This window comes from Hemiscyllium ocellatum, chromosome 43 (genome assembly GCF_020745735.1).
Source record: "Hemiscyllium ocellatum isolate sHemOce1 chromosome 43, sHemOce1.pat.X.cur, whole genome shotgun sequence".
NCBI lineage: Eukaryota > Metazoa > Chordata > Chondrichthyes > Orectolobiformes > Hemiscylliidae > Hemiscyllium > Hemiscyllium ocellatum.
The window spans coordinates 26,457,218-26,478,889 of NC_083443.1; the positions used below are offsets into that span (position 1 = coordinate 26,457,218).

The 21,672-nt window shown below is 42.4% G+C and overlaps 1 protein-coding gene across 1 annotated transcript in view; it reads left to right on the forward strand.

Annotated features, from left to right (window-relative positions):
- camk2g2 (calcium/calmodulin-dependent protein kinase (CaM kinase) II gamma 2) overlaps nt 1-21,672 on the forward strand; it is a 354,839-nt gene that overhangs the window by 262,135 nt on the left and 71,032 nt on the right. Inside the window, exons 8-12 of the mRNA XM_060854081.1 lie at nt 3,256-3,339; nt 4,808-4,902; nt 11,732-11,854; nt 13,583-13,666; nt 16,782-16,824. Coding sequence (XP_060710064.1) covers nt 3,256-3,339; nt 4,808-4,902; nt 11,732-11,854; nt 13,583-13,666; nt 16,782-16,824 — 429 coding nt within the window. The remainder of the gene's footprint in view (nt 1-3,255; nt 3,340-4,807; nt 4,903-11,731; nt 11,855-13,582; nt 13,667-16,781; nt 16,825-21,672) is intronic.

Here is a 21,672-nt window from a genome sequence, read left to right on the forward strand (position 1 = left end):
CCCTCCAAGCGATTCACCACCCTGACTTGGAAATATATCTCCATTCGTTGAGTGTCACTGGGGAAAAGTCCTAGAATTCCCTCCCTAAGGGCATTTGGACCTACCTACAGCACATGGAGTGCAGCACTTCAAGAGGCAGCTCATCACCAACTTCTCAAGGGCAGCTAGGGACAGGCAATAAATACTAGCCCAGCCAGTAACATCCACATGCCAAAGAGAATTTTTAAAAAGTCACTCTGGTTAGGGTCCGAACACATGAATTCAAATCCCATCACCTCAACCGGAGAATTTAAATTCAATTTATTAAATAATTCAGGAATGAAACGCCTATATCAGTAACTGTGGCCGTGAACCTACAGGATTGTTTTAAAAACCCATCTGGTTTACTACTGACTGATCAGGATGGAAATCTTGTCACCCTTTTCTGGTCTGGCCTAAATGTAGCTCTAGACCCAGAGCATTCTGAACTGGTTCAGTAAGTCACTCAGTTATGACCACCACCTTCTCAAAGACAATGAGGGCTAAGCAATAAGCACTAGCCGGGTCACATCCAATGAATGACAGCAGTTTCCTTCCCTAAAGAATATTAGTGAACAAGATGGATTTTACCGACAATTGCCAGTGGTTTTATGGTCATTATCAGACTCTTAATTCCAGATTTGTTTTGTATTGAATTCAGATTCCACCATCTGCCACAGCAGGATTTGAACCTGCGTCCCCAGAGTTCAGATGGACAGCTTGAGGCATGGGAAGGAGATTATCTGGTGGGCTGGCTCCTTGTAAAGTCTATCCAATTAGACCCACGTTCCTGCCTTTCCCAAAACAGGATCGCTATATCCCTCTGCCAGATACTTATCCAGATCCATCTTAAATGCAGTGTATTTCAGCTCAGAATTCACTGTGTATAAAAACAACTCCTCATTCTCTCCTCCTCTCTCTGTTCTTTTAGCAATCACTGTACATCTGCCTTGTTGTAGTTACTGACATTCCTACCAGTGGGGCTATTTCTCCCAGCGTATTCCACCAAAAATGCCTCAATGCATTTGTATATCTGTTTATTTACCGCAGTGGTTTGACACTGTTGGGGCGTCTTCAGATCAAGGCCAGCTCGCTCTCAGCTGCCACTTTAAACATTAAATCTAATGCATCTGTCTGACTCTGTCACCAGTTTCTCACACTTATTTCTAAATGGGTTTAATTAATATTTAATGACTTCTGTAAAGCTGCGGGCGCATAATCTGGTTATTACTCATTGCCTGTCAGCATAATGGCCCATATTGCTTTTGTATGTGCCGATCGTAGATTGACACTTTTAGCTTTCACAGGTAATGAGCAAGTTTAAAGGGTTTACAATAATAATCCAAGATTGCTAAGTGTCATAGGTTGCCATAGAATCTTGAGACCTTTACGTGACCTTGTGTCTCAAGCTTCTTCTTTCAACTTTCTGAATGCACTACGTTCAGACTCAGAACTTCTTTAATTCACTCATGGGATGTGGGCACCTGTAGCTGAAGCTAGCATTTATTGCCCATCCCTGATTGCAGCCACATTGCTGAAGGTCTGAATTCACATGTAGCCCCAGACCAGGTAAGGGCAGCAGCTTTCTTCCTTAAGAAGCATTAGTGAACCAAATGGGTTTTTCTGACAATCAACAGTAGTTTCATGGTTACCATTAGACCCTTAATTACAGATTCTTCACTGAATTCAAATTTCACCATCTGCCACGGTGGAATTCAAACATTAGCTGAGTTTCTGAGTTAATAGTTTAGTGATAATACCACCTAGTGGACATCCAGCCCATCATGCCTGGTGTTCTGATGCCTTGACTATCAGCTTTTTTACAACTATCTTCCTCCGTGTATTTCCCTACATTCTTTAAAGGCCATGACCATGTAGTCCTGGATTTGAGACACACATACGTTAGTCTGTCCTGTAGCTCCTCTTTGTATGTAAGCCAATTTCCATCCTGCTCTGGAAAGACATTGCTGTCCCTTCACTGGTGCTGGGTCAAAATTCTAGAAGCACTGACCACACATTATCTATGATGCCCTTATTCTTCAAGATGGCAGCTCACCACCATCTTCTGGAGAACGGTTAACAGATGCTGGCCAGTCAGCGATGCCCAAAGCCCATGAACAAATGTATTGAAAATGCCAGGAGGTCATTCTACCCACTGTGCCCACCCCCCCTCCTCCATAACTCACTTTATCCCCACTGACATTTTTTCCTAATTTATGTGGGGGCGCAAAGATGATTAAATCTTCTTCTTCCATCCTTTCAGTCGAGACGACAATCCACAATGTACCGGTGTGCAGCATTAAAAGAATTTTCCTTTAGCTGTCTTATATTTTGATCACACCCACTCCCTCCCATCAGTGTGTTATTTGTGTGAGTTTGCTGTCAGCACAGCTGACCTACTTTTCTTTTTGCGACTCACACCTACCATTAACACCTACTTTTTCATCTGTATCAATTTAGGACTGAGATGAGAGATTTTTTTCGCGCAGAGAGTGGTGAGCCTGTGGAATTCACTGCCATAGAAAGCATTTGAGGCCAAAACATTGAATGTTTTCAAGAAGTAGTTCGATGTCGTTCTTGGGGCTAAAGGGATCAAAGAGTGTGTGGAACTGTGTTGATGATCAGTCATGATCTTTTGAATGGTGAAGCAGGCTCGAAGGGCCGAATGGCCTACTCCTGCTCCTGTTTTCTGTGCTTCTAAGTGGGCATAAAAAATCTCATGATTTTATTTCAGAGCATTCTTGGAGAACTATCTCTGATGCCCTTACTCTTCAATCAAAATTCTCTGCTGTTGCCCTTATTTTCCATGTTACAAAAGGATGTTTATCAAAAACTATGCTTCTATTTTTTTTCTTTCCTTACATCAGGCCACTGAAGTTTCTATTCTGATTCCAAACCCTCAATACCTTTTACTTTACCATGTTTTCTGATGAGCTGAACCCACACAGTGAAGGACATATCAATATAGCACTCAGTATTTCACTGTACCTCATCATTGAGAAGTCTTGGTAATGAACTCGTCCACTAAATTGATTTGGATCAAGCCCAAATAGTTTGTCTTTATTTGATGCCCTGATCATTGACTTTCAGGGAGAGCAATAGGCAGTGTGTCAAAAGAGAAAATGAGTTTAATTCTGGTGTTGCGTTCTATGATATGGCACTGACTTGTTGCAATTTTGAGCAGATGCTTCAATGTTAAGGAATGGAATATCACAGCTGGATACTTAATCCCCACAGGGTTCGCAGGTACTCCTGGATATCTGTCCCCAGAGGTTTTGAGAAAAGATCCATATGGAAAGCCAGTTGACATCTGGGCATGCGGTGAGTGAAACTATCTGCGATGTAACCCAGAGGGTTTGGAGGTAATGGATCTTCGAAGATTGCCTGACTGTCCCTGGTAACTTCCACAGGCACTCGTGCGGCTTTGAATGACGGGTTGAGGGTGGCTGGACAGCTGGTTTGCAACGTGGCATGTTGCCAACACCATGGGTTCAATTCCCACACCAGCTAGGTTTACCATGAAGGATTCTCCTTCCCTGAGGCACAGTGACCCTCTGGTTAAACCACCACCAGTAATCTCTCTCTCATAAACAGAGCTGCCCTTTGGTCTCCGGGTTTTTGGCAACTACACTAAGGGTGGGTTGATTCACAAGCTGGTTAAAACAAATTGGAAACGTTTTTGGAAGCCCTGAATTAACTCCCGTGTTGTTCAGAGTGGGGCAAGAGTATTAATTTATATCCACACATAAAAACTTTCAATAAGTATGGAAGTTAGCTCACTGAGCTTGAAGGTTTGTTTTAAGACATTTCATCACCATACTAGATAACATCATCAGTGAGCGACTCCGGTGAAGTGCTGATGGTATGCCCCGCCTCTCTATTTCTTAAGGTGGATGATGTCATTTCTGGGTTTTTTTCATGGGACGGTAGATAGGATCTTTATTGATGGAATTGTGGTTAGAATGCAGTGCCTCTAAGAATTCTCGTACATGCCTTTGTTTTGCCTCTGCTAAGATGTTTGTGTTGTCCTTTTTTATCTGTATCTACAGAAACTAGTGATAGTGGGTCCTGTCTTTTGGTGGCCAGCTGGTATTCATGTATCCTGGTGGCAAGTTTCCTGCTTGTTTGTGGATGTAGTGTATTTTACAGTTCTTGCATGGTATCTTTTAAACATCCTAGGACAGGTGAAACAAAGACACGGACAAGAGTTCTTAGAGGCATGGCATTCTAACCAGAACTGCATCAATAAACACATCGATTTAAACCCTATCTATCTAGTGTGGTGACAAAACGTCTGAAAACAAACTTTCAAGCACAGCAAGCTACCTTACATACTTATCATCAACCTGAGCTACAAATCTTCTCAAAAATCGCTAATAAAAAGTTTCAAATTCGATAAATGAGTAGGCTGTTTGCCCCGTCCAACCTGCTCTGCCATTCGTAACTGTTCTGATCCTCAGCTCCACGTTCCTGCCTACCCCTAGCGTCACTCATTCTGTTTTTATCTATCTCTGCCCTTAAAGTTATTCATCTCCACCATCTCTCTGGGCACGAGTGTTTCACTCAACTGAGAAAAACAGTCCCCTCACCCACTTACGCCCACATGAACTCTTGGCATGTCCACTGTATAGAACATGGACACTTTACGTGTGCAGCCCCAATCTGTGATTCTTGATAGTGGGAAGTGCAGAGATGAAGCATATAAAATAAGGCAGCAAGATGTAACTTGATGAGTTCTGTCTGACAGATTAATGCTCACACATTGCTATTCATTTGTAATTTATTTCAGGCGTCATTCTCTACATATTATTAGTTGGCTATCCTCCCTTTTGGGATGAGGACCAGCATAAGCTTTATCAACAAATTAAGGCCGGCGCTTATGATGTGAGTAGAAGCCAACTTCAGATTGATTGTGTTATCTTCCGAGATTGGCATTTCTTAATCTGATAGAACTATAAATTATTTTTTGGGTCTTAAAATCCTGTATTACTGATCTGGGAGCAGGAGAGAGGCTGATCATGTCTCCGCAGTTGTTGTCATAAATAAAATCTCTGGGTTATTAATAAAACATATTTTAAATGTGCAGCCTGTAAATGATATAAGAGGCGACTATGCAGCTTACTATAACTCATAGGGGTCACATTGTTATAAAGTTGTTCAGTCAGCCTCACCAGTTGGAAGCAATTGTCCTTTCTCCCTGTGGGTTCAACATAAAATTTTATGAATGGAAATCTTGCTCGTGTTTTCAAACAATTTGGCACACCATTCTTAAAGCTCATGAAAATGAATAAGCTGAGACATCAGAGAATCATAAAGCACAGAAGGTCAACATTCAGCCCATCAAAACCAATGCTGCCCCTCTGAACGAGTTATTCAATTACATTCACTCTCCTGCACTTTCTCTGGTTGTTCCTGCATTTTTGGCTTCTTTTTTCAGGTTGCCTTCCAATTCACCTTGGAACTTGCCTAGAATAGAACTAGCCTCCATCTGTGCACTGCTCCAGATCTTAGCAATTGGCTGTATTTAAGAAATTCTCTTCATCTACCCCTTGGTTCTTCTGCCAATATCTTGTGTAGATCTCCAAATTGCCAGTGAAAACAATTTCTCCAAATGTACTCTTTTCAAAACACTCATAATTTTATATTTTTCTATTAAATTTCTCTATAATTGTATTGTTTTCAGAATAATTCCAGCTTCTGCAGTCTTTCCACTTAACTGAAGTCCTACCCATCATTCATACAAGTCCTACCCTGTATCCTATCCATCATTCCTACATGTGAATTTAATGCCATATGTCAGTTGAGGTTTAAAGTTGATCCTTGCACCTCAAGGTTCCATGTGCTTTACTATCATTGTCACAGTAGGCCACTGAGTGCCTGCCAGGTTAGCTGTGGTGTGGTGAGACATAGAATATAGATCACTCTCTGCCTTACTCTTACAGTATTCCTTAGAATGGCACCGCCTATATTAAAGTGACATTTGTCCACTTAGCCGATGAGGTTGTTCTAAGCAAAGATCTTCAAACCAGAATAACTGTGGACCATAATCCCAACAAAATATGCCTAAAGTGGGGTGACTTGTATGTTAGTGGGTCCCGCACAGGCAGCAACGAGACAGTGGGGGTCTCCCTTGAGACTAGGTATCACATGAATAGGGTCGAAAAACTGAAAAAAAGGTCATTATTCATCAGCCATTATTTATCTGACTTTGCAAGTGCCATGTATAATCATTAATGCCCCATTTTCAGTTGTTCTGAGGCAAGAAAAAGTATATTCCTTTCCAGTGCAATGAAATGGCACATTTAAAACTGAGACTCTGAAAAGGCAAAGTTTCAAAGGCAGGGTCAGCGGCCCCAAAACATTAACTCTGATTTGTCTCCATAGATTCTGCCAGACCTGCTGAACCTTTCTGTCAATTCCTGCTTTTGTTCCTGATTTGTAGCGTCTGCAGTTCTTTCAGACTTTGTCAGATATTCTGAACTTTTTACTTCCTTATTTTTCTAATTTATTCACAGGACCTTTAATTCTGGGCCATTTATTTCTTTCCTAATTTTTTTTTGTTTCCTAAGAATTTGATCTTAAGCATCTGTACCTTTGTATCTACGGTGGCGCTGTATTGCAGTGACCGTGAACTTTATATTGTACAATTTGTCTGTGCATGTGACAATAAAGCTAGTTCAGTTCAAAATGTGGGCCTTTGTTTAACACAATAATCTCCTAACCACAAGACAGAGGAGTTGACTCTATTTGTTTTCAGTGCATGTTTCAATTTTTATTTGTTATAATCTGTTTTCCTAGTGTCAAGTCACTTAAAACAAAACTGAGCAGTTGGCAAGGGTGTAGATTATTCACTCCTAGATTAGATTACTTACAGTGTGGAAACAGGCCCTTCGGCCCAACAAGTCCACACCGACCCGCCGAAGCGCAACCCACCCATACCCCTACATATACCCCTTACCTAACACTACGGGCAATTTAGCATGGCCAATTCACCTGACCAGCACATCTTTGGACTGTGGGAGGAAACCGGAGCACCCGGAGGAAACCCACGCAGACACGGGGAGAATGTGCAAACTCCACACAGTCAGTCGCCTGAGGCGGGAATTGAACCCAGGTCCCTGGCGCTGTGAGGCAGCAGTGCTAACCACTGTGCCACCGTGCCGCTCCTGCCACAGAAAACTGGAAAAATGTCATTATTCATCAGCCATATGATTTATCTGACTTTGCAACTGCCATGTATAATCATTAATGCCGCATTTTCAGTTGTTCTGAGGCAAGAAAATGTATATTCCTTTCCAGTCAAGTGTAGTGCTGGAAAAGCACAGCAGGTCAGGTAGCATCCGAGGAGCAGGAGAATCATCAGGAATGAGGCTTGTGGGTCACGACTGAAAGGAGGGGGTTGGAGTTGTGGGGGGGCGGGGGGAAGGTAGCTGGGAAAACGATAGGTAGATGAAGGTGAGGGAGAAGGTGATCGGTCAGAGGGGGGCAGTGATGAATTTGTCCGGAGTGTGGTGGCGAGTTGGAGGCTTGCGACTGGGATAATGTGGAGGGAGGGGAAATGAGGAAGCTGTGTGATTGCAGGGTGCCAAGGCAGAATATGAGGCATTCCTCCTTCAGGCGTTGGATAGTAACAGTTTGGCAGTGGAGGAGGTCCAGGACCTGCATGTCCTTGATGGAGTGGAAGGGGGAGTTGAAGTGTTCAGCCATGGGGCGGTGGAGTTGGTGGGTATGGGTGTCCCAGAGGTGTTCTCTGAAACAATCCGCAAGAAGGTGTCCTGTCTCCCCGATGTAAAGGAGACCACACTGGGTGCAACGGATGCAGTAGATGACATTGGTACCAATGTCATCTACTGCGTCCATTGCACCCGGTGTGATTTTTTTCTACATAAGGCAGACAGAACGCCTTCTTGCGGATCATTTCAGAGAACATCTCTGGGACACCCGCACCCACCAACCCTAACGCCCCGTGGCTACTCTTCAACTCCCCCTCCCACTCCATCAAGGACATGCAGGTCTTGGGCCTCCTCCATTGCCAAACCGTTACCACCTGACACCTGGAGGAGGAACACCTCATGTTCTGCCTTGGGACCCTGCAACCACACAGGGCAAATGTGGATTTCAATAGCTTCCTCATTTCCCCTCCCCCAACATTATCCCAAGCCTCCCACTCTGCACTGCCCTCTGGACCTGTCCTTCACTTCCCCCTCTGACCTATCATCTTCTCCCTCACCTTCATCCACCTATCACTTTCCCAGCTACCTCCCCCCAAACTCACCCCCTTCCCATTTATCTGTCAGCCCGCCGGCCCTCAAGCCTATTTCCTGATGAAGGGCTTATGCCCAAAACATCGATTCTCCTGCCCCTCGGATGCTGCCTGACCTGCTGTGCTTTTCCAGTACTAAACTCTTGACTCTGGGCTCCAGCATCTGCAGTCCTCACTTTCTCCTATAATCCTTTCTAATGCAGTAAAAACATACATTTAAAATTGCATTCATCTGATACATACTGAACAAATTAGATTTTTGAAAATTGATTTACGCAGTGTGGATTAAGATGAATTAATGATATATTATAATTGCAAAAAATGAAAGATTACTTCAAACTTTGCTACAAATTACATGGATTGCCTTATAAATCATTCTGAATCCCAAATGGTTAGACCATCATTCAGTCAATTTTAATACTTTTTCTTTGTAAGAGGACTGGATCATCAGAATGAACAGGCATCACTCAACCCCATCAATCATTCTATCTCTAGAATCTTCTGAGCCTACGTGAGAAACCCTCTACAGTAACCTCCCCCACCAGTCATCTGCCCTTAGCAAAATCCCTTTGAATTACTTGAATTTTTAATTGTATTTAAATATTTTTGCTGTTGTTAACCATTATTCAGTGGTGGCTTTGTCACTGTCTTAAAAACTATTGCTGGATTATCCTTAAGGCTTTCACAAGGATAATGAGCCAAATTGCAGTTGCTCCCTCACAGTTCACAGTCGTTGTACCCAGAATCATCTTTGGTGCTTACTTCAGTAATATTATTCAGTAATTACTTGAGAGTAATATTGTTTTCTATAATGTGATGCGCACATAGTTCTTTGATTTGATTTATTATTGTCACATGTACCTCAGTACAGTGAAAAGTTTTGTTTTGCATGCAGTACAGGCAGCTCATGCCATACAAAATGCATCAGGGTAATAGATCAGAGCGAGGAATACAATGTTACTGCTGCAGAGAAGGAGCCCAAAAAGTGAGATTGGCATTACATTTGAAATTCCACATGAAATGTGGGAAAGACCCAATATCTCCACAAAGCAACCTGGAATCCTAGAATCCCTACAGTGCAGAAATAGCCCATTTGGCTCATCGAGTCTGCACCAAAACTCAGAAGTTTTCCAGCCTGACACAGACCACCCCACTTCCCCACTATCCCTAAAACCCTGCATTTTGCATGCTAATCCTCCTAAACTGCACATCTGTGGACTCTATGGGTGCTTTAGCATGACCAATCCAACTGACGGCCACATCTTTGGACTCTCTTGTTGATTTAACCTCTCTCACTCTTTTATCTAATTAATACCTTGCGTGCTAATTATTTATCTAATTAATACCAGTTGAGTGCTGCTGCATCCAAAACTTTGTCTTACTGGCCTTGTATATGTTTCACTTATTCATTTTTAGTTAGTGGGACGGTTTTAAGTGTAAAGAATGTATGTAGTAAAAGTGAGTAACCAAGGGTTATTTTTAAAATTAAGAGCAACCTCTAGCCATTGCTCTGTAATCTAGAAGCGCATTGCAGTGCTACAGCACTGCAGTCCCACAGGATTTTCAGCCCTTTATCAGGGAATGGTGAACTTGTGAATGAGGTGTCACTGTAACACTCTTGTGTTTTCACCTCTCACAGGGTCAGCTTGACACTGACATGCAGACAGATATTGTCCTTCAGTAAGCATTCCCACACCTCGGCCCATTGCTCTCAAATCATTCCCAATTTGGTCAGGACGTTACGATGTTGGCAGAAATGTTTGCTGCAATCTAAGGGGCGAATGCAAAGGCGTTTTGTTGGCAGTGAAACTGATGCTCAGAGGGAAAGGTCAAGCTGGACAGAGGCTTAAAAAGTGAAGAAAAGGAACAGAAATTATTTTCTTCCGCTGTGCAATCGGGGAAAGAATTTAAAACATATACACAAATCTATAAATGACTGCAGATGAGATGATCAAGTAATAGTTAGCACATTTGTGTAACCTTCTGTCTGTTGTAAGGCAGGTACTAACCTATTTTCACAGAAGTGGGTTAAAGTACCAATCCAGCAAAGTTGTATCAATTTTCCGGATGTCTTTGGCAGCAGTCCTTTCTAACTTTTTCTCTAAGCAGCAGTATTTGGCAAGCCGACAACAGCGCTTGGGAGAAAAATGTGAAGAAATAGCCACGTTGGAGAAAGACATAATTAATTCAAATTTCTGTCTGGTGTTTTGATAAGAGCAAAATGTTTCTCTTGCCTGTACCTTTCTCTGTGTCACAAAGAATTACCTGTCCGTTTCACCCGTCTGAGACATTAAACCATTCTACTTGAATGGAGCTGCAGTTTCACAAATCAGTGAGCATGCTAACTATTGCCCCATGTTGGGATCGCAGAATTGTTACAGAGCAGAGAGAGGCCATTTGGCTCATTGTATTTGTACTAGCTCTCTGAGCATTCTTGTTTATGCTAATCTCCCTGTAAGTTATTTCTATTTAAATACAGTACATCCTCAATTATCTGAACATCAATTATCCGAACTTAGGATTTATCCGAACAAGATCTCACAAAAACAGCATTAGGCAACACAGCATTCAGTGATCAATTAACGGCATTATGGCGTGAATTACCAGATAACCGAGAAATGTTCGGATAACCGGCACTCATAAATTGCTACTTGTTCACAATCAGATCGATTATCCAAAAAAAAAACTCCCGCCCCTCTTGTTCAGATAATCAAAGTTCTGCTGTAATCATTTAATGCCTGTCTTGAGTGCCCCAGTTGAACTTTCCTCCACTGCACTTCAGGACAGTATGTTCCAGAGACCTATCTCCACCACAGGATATTCCTGCGCAGATCTCTCAAAGGGCAGCCCACTCTATGCGGTCAAAGGAGTTTGACTGTGAACTACCCCAATAGCCTGTGTAAGTGGAACCACAGTGATCCCTCAGTCAATGTAAGACATCAGTTTGAACTATACCTCCCCCACTTTCTCAACTCTTCATTATCCTGTCTCCTTTCACATTTCCTTCGCTCAACAGAAACAAGTAGACAAAAGGCAAAGACCTCACCGACATATTCACCAGAATCCCCATAGAGGCTGAATTCTAAATGTATCCGTTTGAACTAGATTCAAATTTAGGTTGATATTTTCTAAGCAACGTGTTCAGAGATGTTATGACACACATCTGGAGCAGATGGGATTGAGCCCAAGTCCTTAAAATATATATGGCTGAGAGAGAAGTAGAATATTCCAGTTCATTGCTATGCTCAACTTTCCACCTCACTCATCTGGCATTGATTTAATGGACCAAATGACCTTCTGTGCAGTAATAACATCTGGGTTATCTTTAATCATTCACTTTCAACTTATGTATATGATGCTTTGTCACTTGTTGTCCATGATTTTTTTTTTACCCAGAATGTCACTGAGCAGGAAAAGATTCGCACTCAATTATGTTCTGTCTCTTTATAGTTTCCCTCTCCAGAGTGGGACACTGTCACCCCAGAAGCCAAAAATCTGATCAATCAGATGCTGACTATCAATCCAGCCAAAAGGATAACTGCAACAGAGGCCCTGAAACACCCATGGGTTTGCGTAAGTACAAGATACTACTGTTACATCTTAAAATAGTGAATTTTGTTCTGCACCCACTTTAATTTGCGTTGTTACTGACCCTGTATTATGATCAATGTCGTAGAGTCATAGACACGTACAACATGGAATCAGACCCTTTGGTCCAACTTATCCATATAGATCCAATATCCTAAATGTATCGTCTTATTTGCCAACATTTGTCCCATATCCTTCTAAACCCTTCCTATTTATGTACCCATCCAGATCCCTTTTAAATGCTATAATTGTACCAACCACCACCACCTCTTCTGGCAGTTCATTCCATACATGCCACCCACTGCATGAAAGGGTTACCTCTTCTGTACGTTTTAAATCTTTCCCCTCTCACCTTAAACCTATGGCCTCTAGTTTTGGACTCCCCTACCCTGAGGAAAAGACCTTGACAATTCACCCGATCAATGCCTCTTGTGATTTTATAAATCTCTTTAAGGTCACCCCTCAGCCTCCGATGCTCCAGGGGAAAACAGCCCCAGCCTGTTCAGCCTCTCTCTATAGCTGGAAACATCCTTGTAAATTTTTTCTGCATCCCTTCAAGGTTAACGTCTTTCCTTTGGCCGACCTCCAGTCAAGCCAATGAAGACATCTTCCAAATAAATCACCTTCCAGTTAACAAAAAAATAGAACTTTTATCACTGATTCCACACTTTCTGCTGGTCCAAAGCCCTGGACCCCCCCCCTCCCTAAAACACTGAGGTAGAGCTACACTCCATAGACAGCTCACCACTATCTTCTCAGAAGCAACCAGGATAGGCAACAAATGTTGTTTTTTGCCAAAGATACCACCATGCCATAAAAGTGCATGAAAATCTTGAAGGTACAGTCTGAGGAAGAGTCATGTGGACTCGAAGCATCATCTCTGCTTCTCTCTCCATTGATGCTGCCAGACACAGAGTTTCTTCAGCAGTCCCTGTGTTTGTTTCAAATATTCAGGGTTGTGCACACCTTCAGTTGCATTGATGATTACAAATGGTTGTCACGATATTCTGAATTGTTCTGTGAAATGTTTCAGAGAACATCTAAGACGCACGCAATAAACCACCCCACTACACCATGGTCAAACACTTCAACTCCCCCTCCCACTTCACCAAGAACGTGCAAGTCCTGGGCCGCCTCCATCGCCAAATTCTAGTCACTCAATGCCTGGAGGAAGAACGCCACATCTTCTGCCTTGGGACCCTCCAACTACATGGGATCAATGTCGGTTTCACCAGTTTCCTCATCTCCCCTCCCCCACCTTATCCCAGATGCAATCCTCCAACACAGCACCAGCCTCTTGAATTGTCCAACTGTTCATCTTCCTTCCAGCTATCCACTTCACCCTCCCCTCTGACCTATCATGATCACCCCCACCTTCATCTACCTATCACATTTCCAGCTACCTTACCCCAGCCCACCCCCTCCCATTTATCTCTCAGCACCTTTGCCCCCCCCCCCCCACCCAACCCCCACATTCCTTATATTCGAACCGTTGACTCTCCTGCTCCTTGGAATGTAAAATAAACACCAACATAGGAAGAAAATACTGCTAGAAATTTGAAGAAAGTGCTGGAAAGATCTCAGCAGGTCTGGCAGCATCTGTGGATCATGAAACAGTTTATGTTCCAAATCGAATGTGACTCGACTTTTTCTGTTTTAATCAATGATAATTTTGATGTATACTGCATCAAATATCACTTGATATTTTTTCAGCAACGTTCTACTGTAGCATCAATGATGCATCGTCAAGAAACTGTCGAATGTTTGAGGAAGTTCAATGCCAGAAGAAAGCTGAAGGTAAGCTCAAGGTTATACTGTATCCATGAGACCGTAGGAAACACTGGAAGATGAAGGAGCAGATCGTTATAAAGTATTTAAATGTATCATCAAATGACAGAACATAGCTCAGTTAACCTGAAACCCAGGCATGTTATTTTGTGATAGATGTATTGCTAACCAGAGTATCGGTTTTCAGAGTTTTCTTTTGTGATGTTTACAACACACATACATGGTGTCTTCATATTCTTCCCAGCATGCTCTGTGAGATTTCAGGGCCTGTCACGTAGTGGAGGAAGAACAATATATTAATCTGTCTATGAAATTGTCAGGAGCTGTATCAAATTCGATAATTGAAAATCACTTAGAGTACCTTCTGAGCAAGTTATCCAACACCTCCAACAGTTAAAATACTCATGTACCCACAGTAACAGTTACCTTATTGAGGAACATTATGATCGTGCATGACTCCAGGCAAAGGCTGCAGGGTAAACAGTCATTTTGTCATACACAATCTGTCCATGAATAATTAAACTTGCCCACTGTGCTCCATTTAGGTCTTCCCCCATTGTCTGATCATTTCACTTTTAGATTTTGAGATGACTTGTCTACTATGCAGTTTAATTCCTTTGTTTTAAACTTGTAGTGTAAATGGCATTATGCATTTTGTCCACTTGAAGCTACCATACTCACATTTACAAACAGGGCAGGTCTGCTGAGAGGAGGAGAGAAAGAATTGACCAACCTAATCGTACAGCCTAATTCTGAATGTCTCTTGATACATACACAGCTGTTTCTGTCTCAAGAACTTCAGAGCACATGTCCCTTAGTAAAAAGATTTCATGCACTTGAACTAATTTGAAAGCAGAGTTTCAGTCATGTCAAAGGATAAATTAAGCAACATTTCTGATCAGTAGCACAAATTTTGGATGTTTAAGATTCAAGCAGTATGGCTAGTCTATAATGATAAGAGGAAAGTAATCCATTAGTATCTTTTTGTTTTAAATAGGCAGTGACTTTAGGCATTCGCTTTTGAAATGGTAAAAGTAATATCACATCAGTCAAAAGATGTGTGGGTCAGGTGAATTGGCCATGCTAAATTGTCCGTAGTGTTAGGTAAGGGGTATATGTAGGGGTATGGGTGGGTTGCGCTTCGGCGGGTCGGTGTGGACATGTTGGGCCGAAGGGCCTGTTTCCACACTGTAAGTAATCTAATCTTCAACTAGTACAGCTGCTTATAAATATATATGTATATCTAGCAAGTAGCTGAGATATTTGGAACCTCAGGGCTCCAAGGCCAATTCTGACCCCTAGCAGTAATGAGACTAAAAGTGAGTTTCGTTGATGGGGAGAGGGTGGAATGAGAATTCCTGATCACAACAGTTATTCAATGATCCTTGATGAGCATATTCCTCTGAGAATGTTGAAGGAGGACCTTGTCCCTGTTCTTCAAACAACTCCTGGATGTAGCCCGTCAGTGCTCAAAATCAGTGGCTTTGGAGAAATGGAGAGGTGATTAAAAGCTGTAAGGATAACTTTACCCCCGAATCGTCTGTAGTAAAAAAAAATCCAGCCGGCAAATGGGGCAGGTTCACAGGAGACAGTAGAAGCAGATCATCTTGATTGCCTTGGCTATTCAAAAATTCCATTGTGAACAACAGAAGGTAATCTAGATGGACCTTCACTACTTTCAATCCAACAATTCCTACCATCCCAATATAGCCTGGTAATGGGTCTGACATTATTAGGTACAAGAAATAGGTCAGCTTCATTACATATTTACTCAGAATTCATTCTAATGGATGATAACTGATAAAATATCATCTACAAGATTGAAGATACAAGAGTTAGAATAGAATATTACAATGACTTTTTTTTTAAAAAAAGTAAAGTGAAACTCTTTAATTAGTTCCAGCTCAGGCTTTTGATTTGTATCAAAGAATTTACATTTGTATGGTGACTTTCAAAAACTCAGGAATATTCCAACCTAATTTACAGCTAATTGATATACTTTTTCAAGTATTGACACTCAAAATGCAGGAAATATGACCACCAATTTATACCAGTTCTTTTTTTAATCGGTTAAAGGATAAAATGTTGGCCAGAATAACAGGGAGATCTTCCCAGCTCCACTTCAAAGTAGTGTTGTATTTTTTATGCCCCCTGATTAGGGGAGGTGATGGCCTAGTGGTATTATCACTGGACTGTTAATCCAGCAACCCATGTAATATTCTGAGACCCGGGTTCAAATCCTACCATGGCAAAAGGTGGAATTCAATAAATATCTGGAGATTAAGAATCTAATGACGACAATACATCCATTGCCAATTATTGGAAAAAACCCATCCGATTCATTAACAGCTTTTTGGGAAGGAAAACTGCCATCCTTACCTGGTCTGGTCTACATATGACTCTAGACCCACAACAAAGTGGTTGACTCTCAACTGCCCTCTGGGCAATTAGGGATGGACAATATATATTGCCTAGCCAGTGACGCCCTCATTCTGTTGAAGAATTTTTTTGAAAAATCCTAACAGACAGTTCCTCAACTGTGCATTGCTGTCTCAGTATGGTACTAGGGGTGGTCAACCTTGATTATTTGAATAAAGTTCTGGAGGGGGATTTGAATTGGAGTTGCTCAATGGCTTAGTTGTTCTATTTTGAACAATGTGAATCTGTTTATTGTTGCTGCTCACTGTGCTTGCTTAATTAAGTCTGAGTGTGGGCTCAAAGAAAAGGAGACAAAGCTGTACAAAAAGCTGGAAGGCTGAGTGAAAAATTGGAGCAGACAGTTCGAAGCATTGTGAATAAAATCAGCTACACACGCACCCATACCATTTATGCAAGGTTTTAAGATATAAAATGTATAACCAAACTCACTGCTTTCAAATCTGAAATGTATGTGCTACTCACTAAGCCATTGCTGATAGGAATTTTAAAATTCCTCCAACAGCCTAATTGTTAAAATTATACTTTACCTCCAAAAAATTACTTTGACTAGTTTTGGTTAACCCCTGTTAAGGGCTGATTTTGTTTTTGTTCTGTCACATTCTAACAAGATCCTTATTCGTGGAAAGTGGTTCAGGTGCACGAGTTAAAAAGTAGCAGATTTGCTAATTGTTCTTTTCCAATTCAGGGTGCCATTCTGACCACAATGCTCGCTACAAGAAACTTTTCAGGTATGTCTCTAAGTCATTCCTTGTATCATATTCTATTATATACAGTGAACGAATTGTACCTAGAATCACAACTGGTGATATTAGTGGACAAATTCTTAGTGTGTTTATAAGATAGTCCTTTGTGTTACTTTAACACATGCATTAATCCATTAACATCTGCATTAAAAAGCAGACCAAACCATTTCATCGGTGCTAATTAAGTTTTTGTCCACTAACAGTTATGACAGGAGTTTCTAGGATTGTACAAACTTAATTATTTTAAACAACTTATTACATACTGGGAATAAATATTTTCCTCATTAAATAAGGAAGTTGCCAACACTGTTACATTACCCTGTTTTCAAGCAATTCCATAGGTGTTCAGATACGTGTTTACAGATAAGCTCGGGAGTAGAGATGTCCTCTTAGAAGCTCAATGGGCTAATTGTCTAGTCCACTAACAGTTTATTCATTAATTGGTAAGGCACACCAGTTAGGAATGATTATTATTTTCAAGCTTTTACTGATTTATTTATGTATTTAACTTATATATGGGATATAGGTGTTCTTGGCAAGGCTGACATTTATTGCCCATCCCTGGTTGCCCCTTGAGAGGATGTTGGTGAGCCACTGTCTTAAAACAATGCAACAAAAGTGCTTCCATAGTGCTGTTCAGTCGAGAATTCCAGGTGTGTAACCAAGCAGCGACCTAGAAAAGCTCTTGGAAGTCTGTTGAGGGAGGATGCTGCTTCCACACACCTGATGCATTTGTTCTTCTTGATAGTGAAGGTCACAAGTTTGAGAGGAAGTAACATTCAACAAGACGGGAGTTTGAATGTTTTGCGTCTTAATATCTTTTCTTCTGTTGAACAGCCTGACAAGACTGGCAGAAAGACATGGCTCATCCCTAGATTCCCAAACTTGGAGGCAGTTCTCAAGAACTACCCAGGCATGACTTGCCCTTCCATTTTATCTTCCATTCAGGTCCTTCCCACTCGGAAACAGAATGGCCTCAAACCTGGCCTTGCCCTTACTCTGTCCTCACCACATGGATTGGTCAGGATCCATTATTTTGCTGGATCTGAGCACTTAATGGGTTTATTGCATTTCTCTGGTCGCATTTGCATTTGTGTGCAAGAACTGAGGGAGGCTGACTTGGCCATCTAACCTGGACCACGTTGTCCTGGCTGTAACAGAATGGTTAAATACTTCCTTCTGCTCCCCAGCCTGCCTACAATCCCCTATCTCAACCACCCATGGACCATCTCACCTCCGTGGAGAAGCAGAAAACCCAGTATGATAACCCATGGCTGATCAGGGCAAAAATACATCTCAAAATTCAGCTTATGGGGTTGTCCGAATGTCACAAGGAAAAGGAGCAGTAACTCCCTGGGTCTCAGAAGGCATCCATGCAAACAACACTGACTGATCACAGTGAATGGGGAACTTGTTGTAGAAGTTTCTTGCAATGTAGCTTTTGGCAATCTTCTCGTGCTTTTCAAAGTCAATGGAAGCAGTTGATTGCCTCACCATTGAGTCATTATGTTCAAGAGTCCAATCAGGAAATGGTCTTCATGAGACCACACTGACTGCCTTTTTAAACTGAAAGAGGATTCAGCATTAGTATTGGTAGGTGCTTTGTATTTGAGGGCAACTGTGTTTGTGAAGTCACTGTTTGGTAAGTCTGGTCTATTTGGGAAAGGATGAGAGCAACATTGTATGCAGTGCCTTTCCATGGAGCGCAGTGTCCCAAGGCATTTCACAAAGTAGAGAAGATGAGCAAGGCGAAGAGAAGGAAATGGCAATTTTGAAGGACTGAGGAACTAAACAGGTTTCAAAGCAATGGGAAATCTAAAACTGGCCAGCTTTTTATTCTTTCACAGTTCCCAACTCTATCCCTTGCTCAGGTCAGATGCTTGTGAAACCCTCATCTCTGCCTTTGTTACCTCTGCACTATGACTAGTCTGATAAACATCCCAGCTGATGTCACTGCCTGTGAATCTGAGTCCCAAACCTCCAACGCTGAGGCCCTGACATGCACCGGGTCTCGTTCTGCTGTCGCACCTGACCTCATGGAGGCCCCAGAACTGGCAATACATGCATTTTAACATTTTCAACTTAGTTTCCACACCCCTACATGGTCTCAGATTTGTGTATTTCTGTAATCTTCACCAGATTCTGAATGCTCTTGAAATCTCTGTGTTCCTTCTATTCTGCCACATTCCAACTTTTAATCGTACCAGCCCTTGCTCCCCTCTATCAGCCAGAAATGGCAGCCACACCTTTGGTTTATTCGGCTCTAAGCTCTGGAATTCCCTCCTTATACTCCTTCATGTTCTCCTTGATTTTTAAAAACTCCCTCTTTGACCAAGCACTCAGTGTAACGTCACCTTACATGCTACGGTGTTAAATTCTAGCTTTATGATGTTTGTTCCGAGTGCTTTGGAGGGTTTCACTATGCTAAAGATGCTACATAAATGTAAGTTGTTATCGCCACTACAGCAGCCTGCGTAAATGATGGATGGTGAGTGTTAAAGTGCATTTACTGTGCGTTTGTATACATAAAACCAGGTAAATTCCCCCAAGGAAGTGGACCCTTTCAGAAAGCCACCTGATGCTGATAGCTATTACATTTGTACAGGTGTAGAGCAGGAATTTTCCGTTTAAAGATCAGTTGAATTGGTAACACTGCAGAATTCTAAATCTCCCCTATCGTAGCACCATGCAGAGGTAGTTCCCTGGAGAGCAGTCGGGTGTAAGTATGGAAGCATATCAATCCCCCATGTCTTTGATGTGGATTTCCCAAGCTCAGTGGCATTGCAGTTCACCGGGATCTGGAGAGGGCAGCTATAAGGCATGAGCAACACCTGGAGCTCCTCACAGAATCATAGCATCCCTGCAGTGTAGGCTATTCAGTCCATCGAACCCACTGAAGAGCATCCCACTCAGACCCACCTCTCTACCCTATCTCTGTAACTCCGTATTTCTCATGGCTAATCCACCTAGCCTGCAAATCCCTGGATACTATGGGTAATTTAGCATTGCCAAGTCACCTAACCTGCACAGAGAGTCATGGAGGTGTACAGCATGGAAATCGACCATTTGGTTCAACTCATCCATGCTGACCAGATATCCTAAATGTATATAGTTATATTTGCCAGCATTTGCTCATATCCCTCTAAACCCTTTATTCCAAATGTCTTTCAAATGCTGTAATTGTACCAGCCTCCATCACTTCCTCTGGCAGCTCATAAGTTGTCCCTTGGGTCTCTTTTAACTCTTTCCCCTCTCACCTTTCAACGTATGCCCTCTAGTTCTGGATTCCCCCACCCTGGGGAAAAGACTTTGGCTATTCACCCGATCCATGCCTCTCATGATTTTACAAACCTCTATGAGGACATTCCTCAGCCTTCGATGCTCCAGGGAAAACAGCCCCGACCTATTTAGGCCCTCCCCATAGCTCAAGCCCTCCAACCCTGGCAACATCTTTGTAAATCTTTTCAAATTTCACAACATTCTTCCGATAACACCTTTGGACTGTGGGAAGAAACTGGAACACCCAGAGGAAACACATGCAGACGTGGGGAGAATGTTTAAACTCTGCGTAGACAGTCCGAGGCTGGAACTGAACCGGAGTCCCTGGCGCTGTGAAACAGCAGTGCGAACCACTAAGCCACCGTTCCACCCACAAATGTGCAAGTGAAAAGGGAGGATATTGTGTCGTTCAGTTGAGTGAAGGAAGGTGACTTCCATCAAGCAGCAACCCATAGCATTGGGAAAACATATTTACAGGGAGAAAGAACAGTCTCAAAAAGCAAAATAAAAATCTAAAGACACTAATGAACGTATAAAATGTAGTAATTGCAAATGACATTGAGACCCCTCAACAGCTTTAGGCTGAGCATCTGGTACCATTTCAATTTTATAAAAATGCAAATTCAGGTTCATAAATTCTATTGATGGAATGAGGTCAGCTGTGGGCGTCAATGTCCCGGCATCAATGCTGCGATGAGAGAAATGCTCAGTCGCCATAACAACACAACAAAGCCAGTGGACACTCCTCTTCTCCACTGTTGTTCCCTGCCTGCCTGGTATCAGGAGTTACCTGTGCCTGAGGGCTGCAGTTGGTGTCATTACTCCACGGTTAGCAAGAATGGGGACTGTTGCGGACTCTGCTTTTTGGCCAAACCTTAAGGTGGCTGGAAGACCATGTTAAAGCAAGCCAAGGTTGTTCCCCAACTTTGCAACTCAGACTGGCAGAAGAAGGTGCCCACAACAGATGACTAAAGCAGTATCTTTTCATGTTCCTCATGTTGATCTAGCAGGAGCAACTGGAGACCTTTTTTGAATGGTGGGTGGGGGAGCGGGGGTGGGGTTGGGGGTGGTGGTGGTGAGCTGAGATGGGGTGAGGTGAAGCTGGGTGTTTGGAATAGAGGAGATGAGGCGAATTTGCTTGCTTATCCAGTGGTGATCTGCAAAGTGTTGCCTGAGAGGCCAGTGGCAGTATCTCCAATAGTAACTTCTAAAACAAAACCTGAAGCACATGTGAAGTGGAAAGAATGGCAGGGCTATGGGGCAAGGGCGGCGGTGGGACTATTTCAATCGTATTTAGAAATTAGGAGTAGGAGTAGGTCATTCGGCCCATTGAAACTGTTCCGCCATTCAACGTGATCACACTTGATCCTCTATCTCAACACCAGACGCCCTCCCTCTCCCCATATCCCTCAATGCCTTTAACTGCTAGAAATTGAACTGTATTCAATGACTTGGCCTCCAAAGCTTTCTGTGGTCCAGGGTTCCACAGATTCCACACCCTTTGATTGATGAGATTTCTCCTGATTTCAGTCCAAAGTGGCCTCACCCATATCC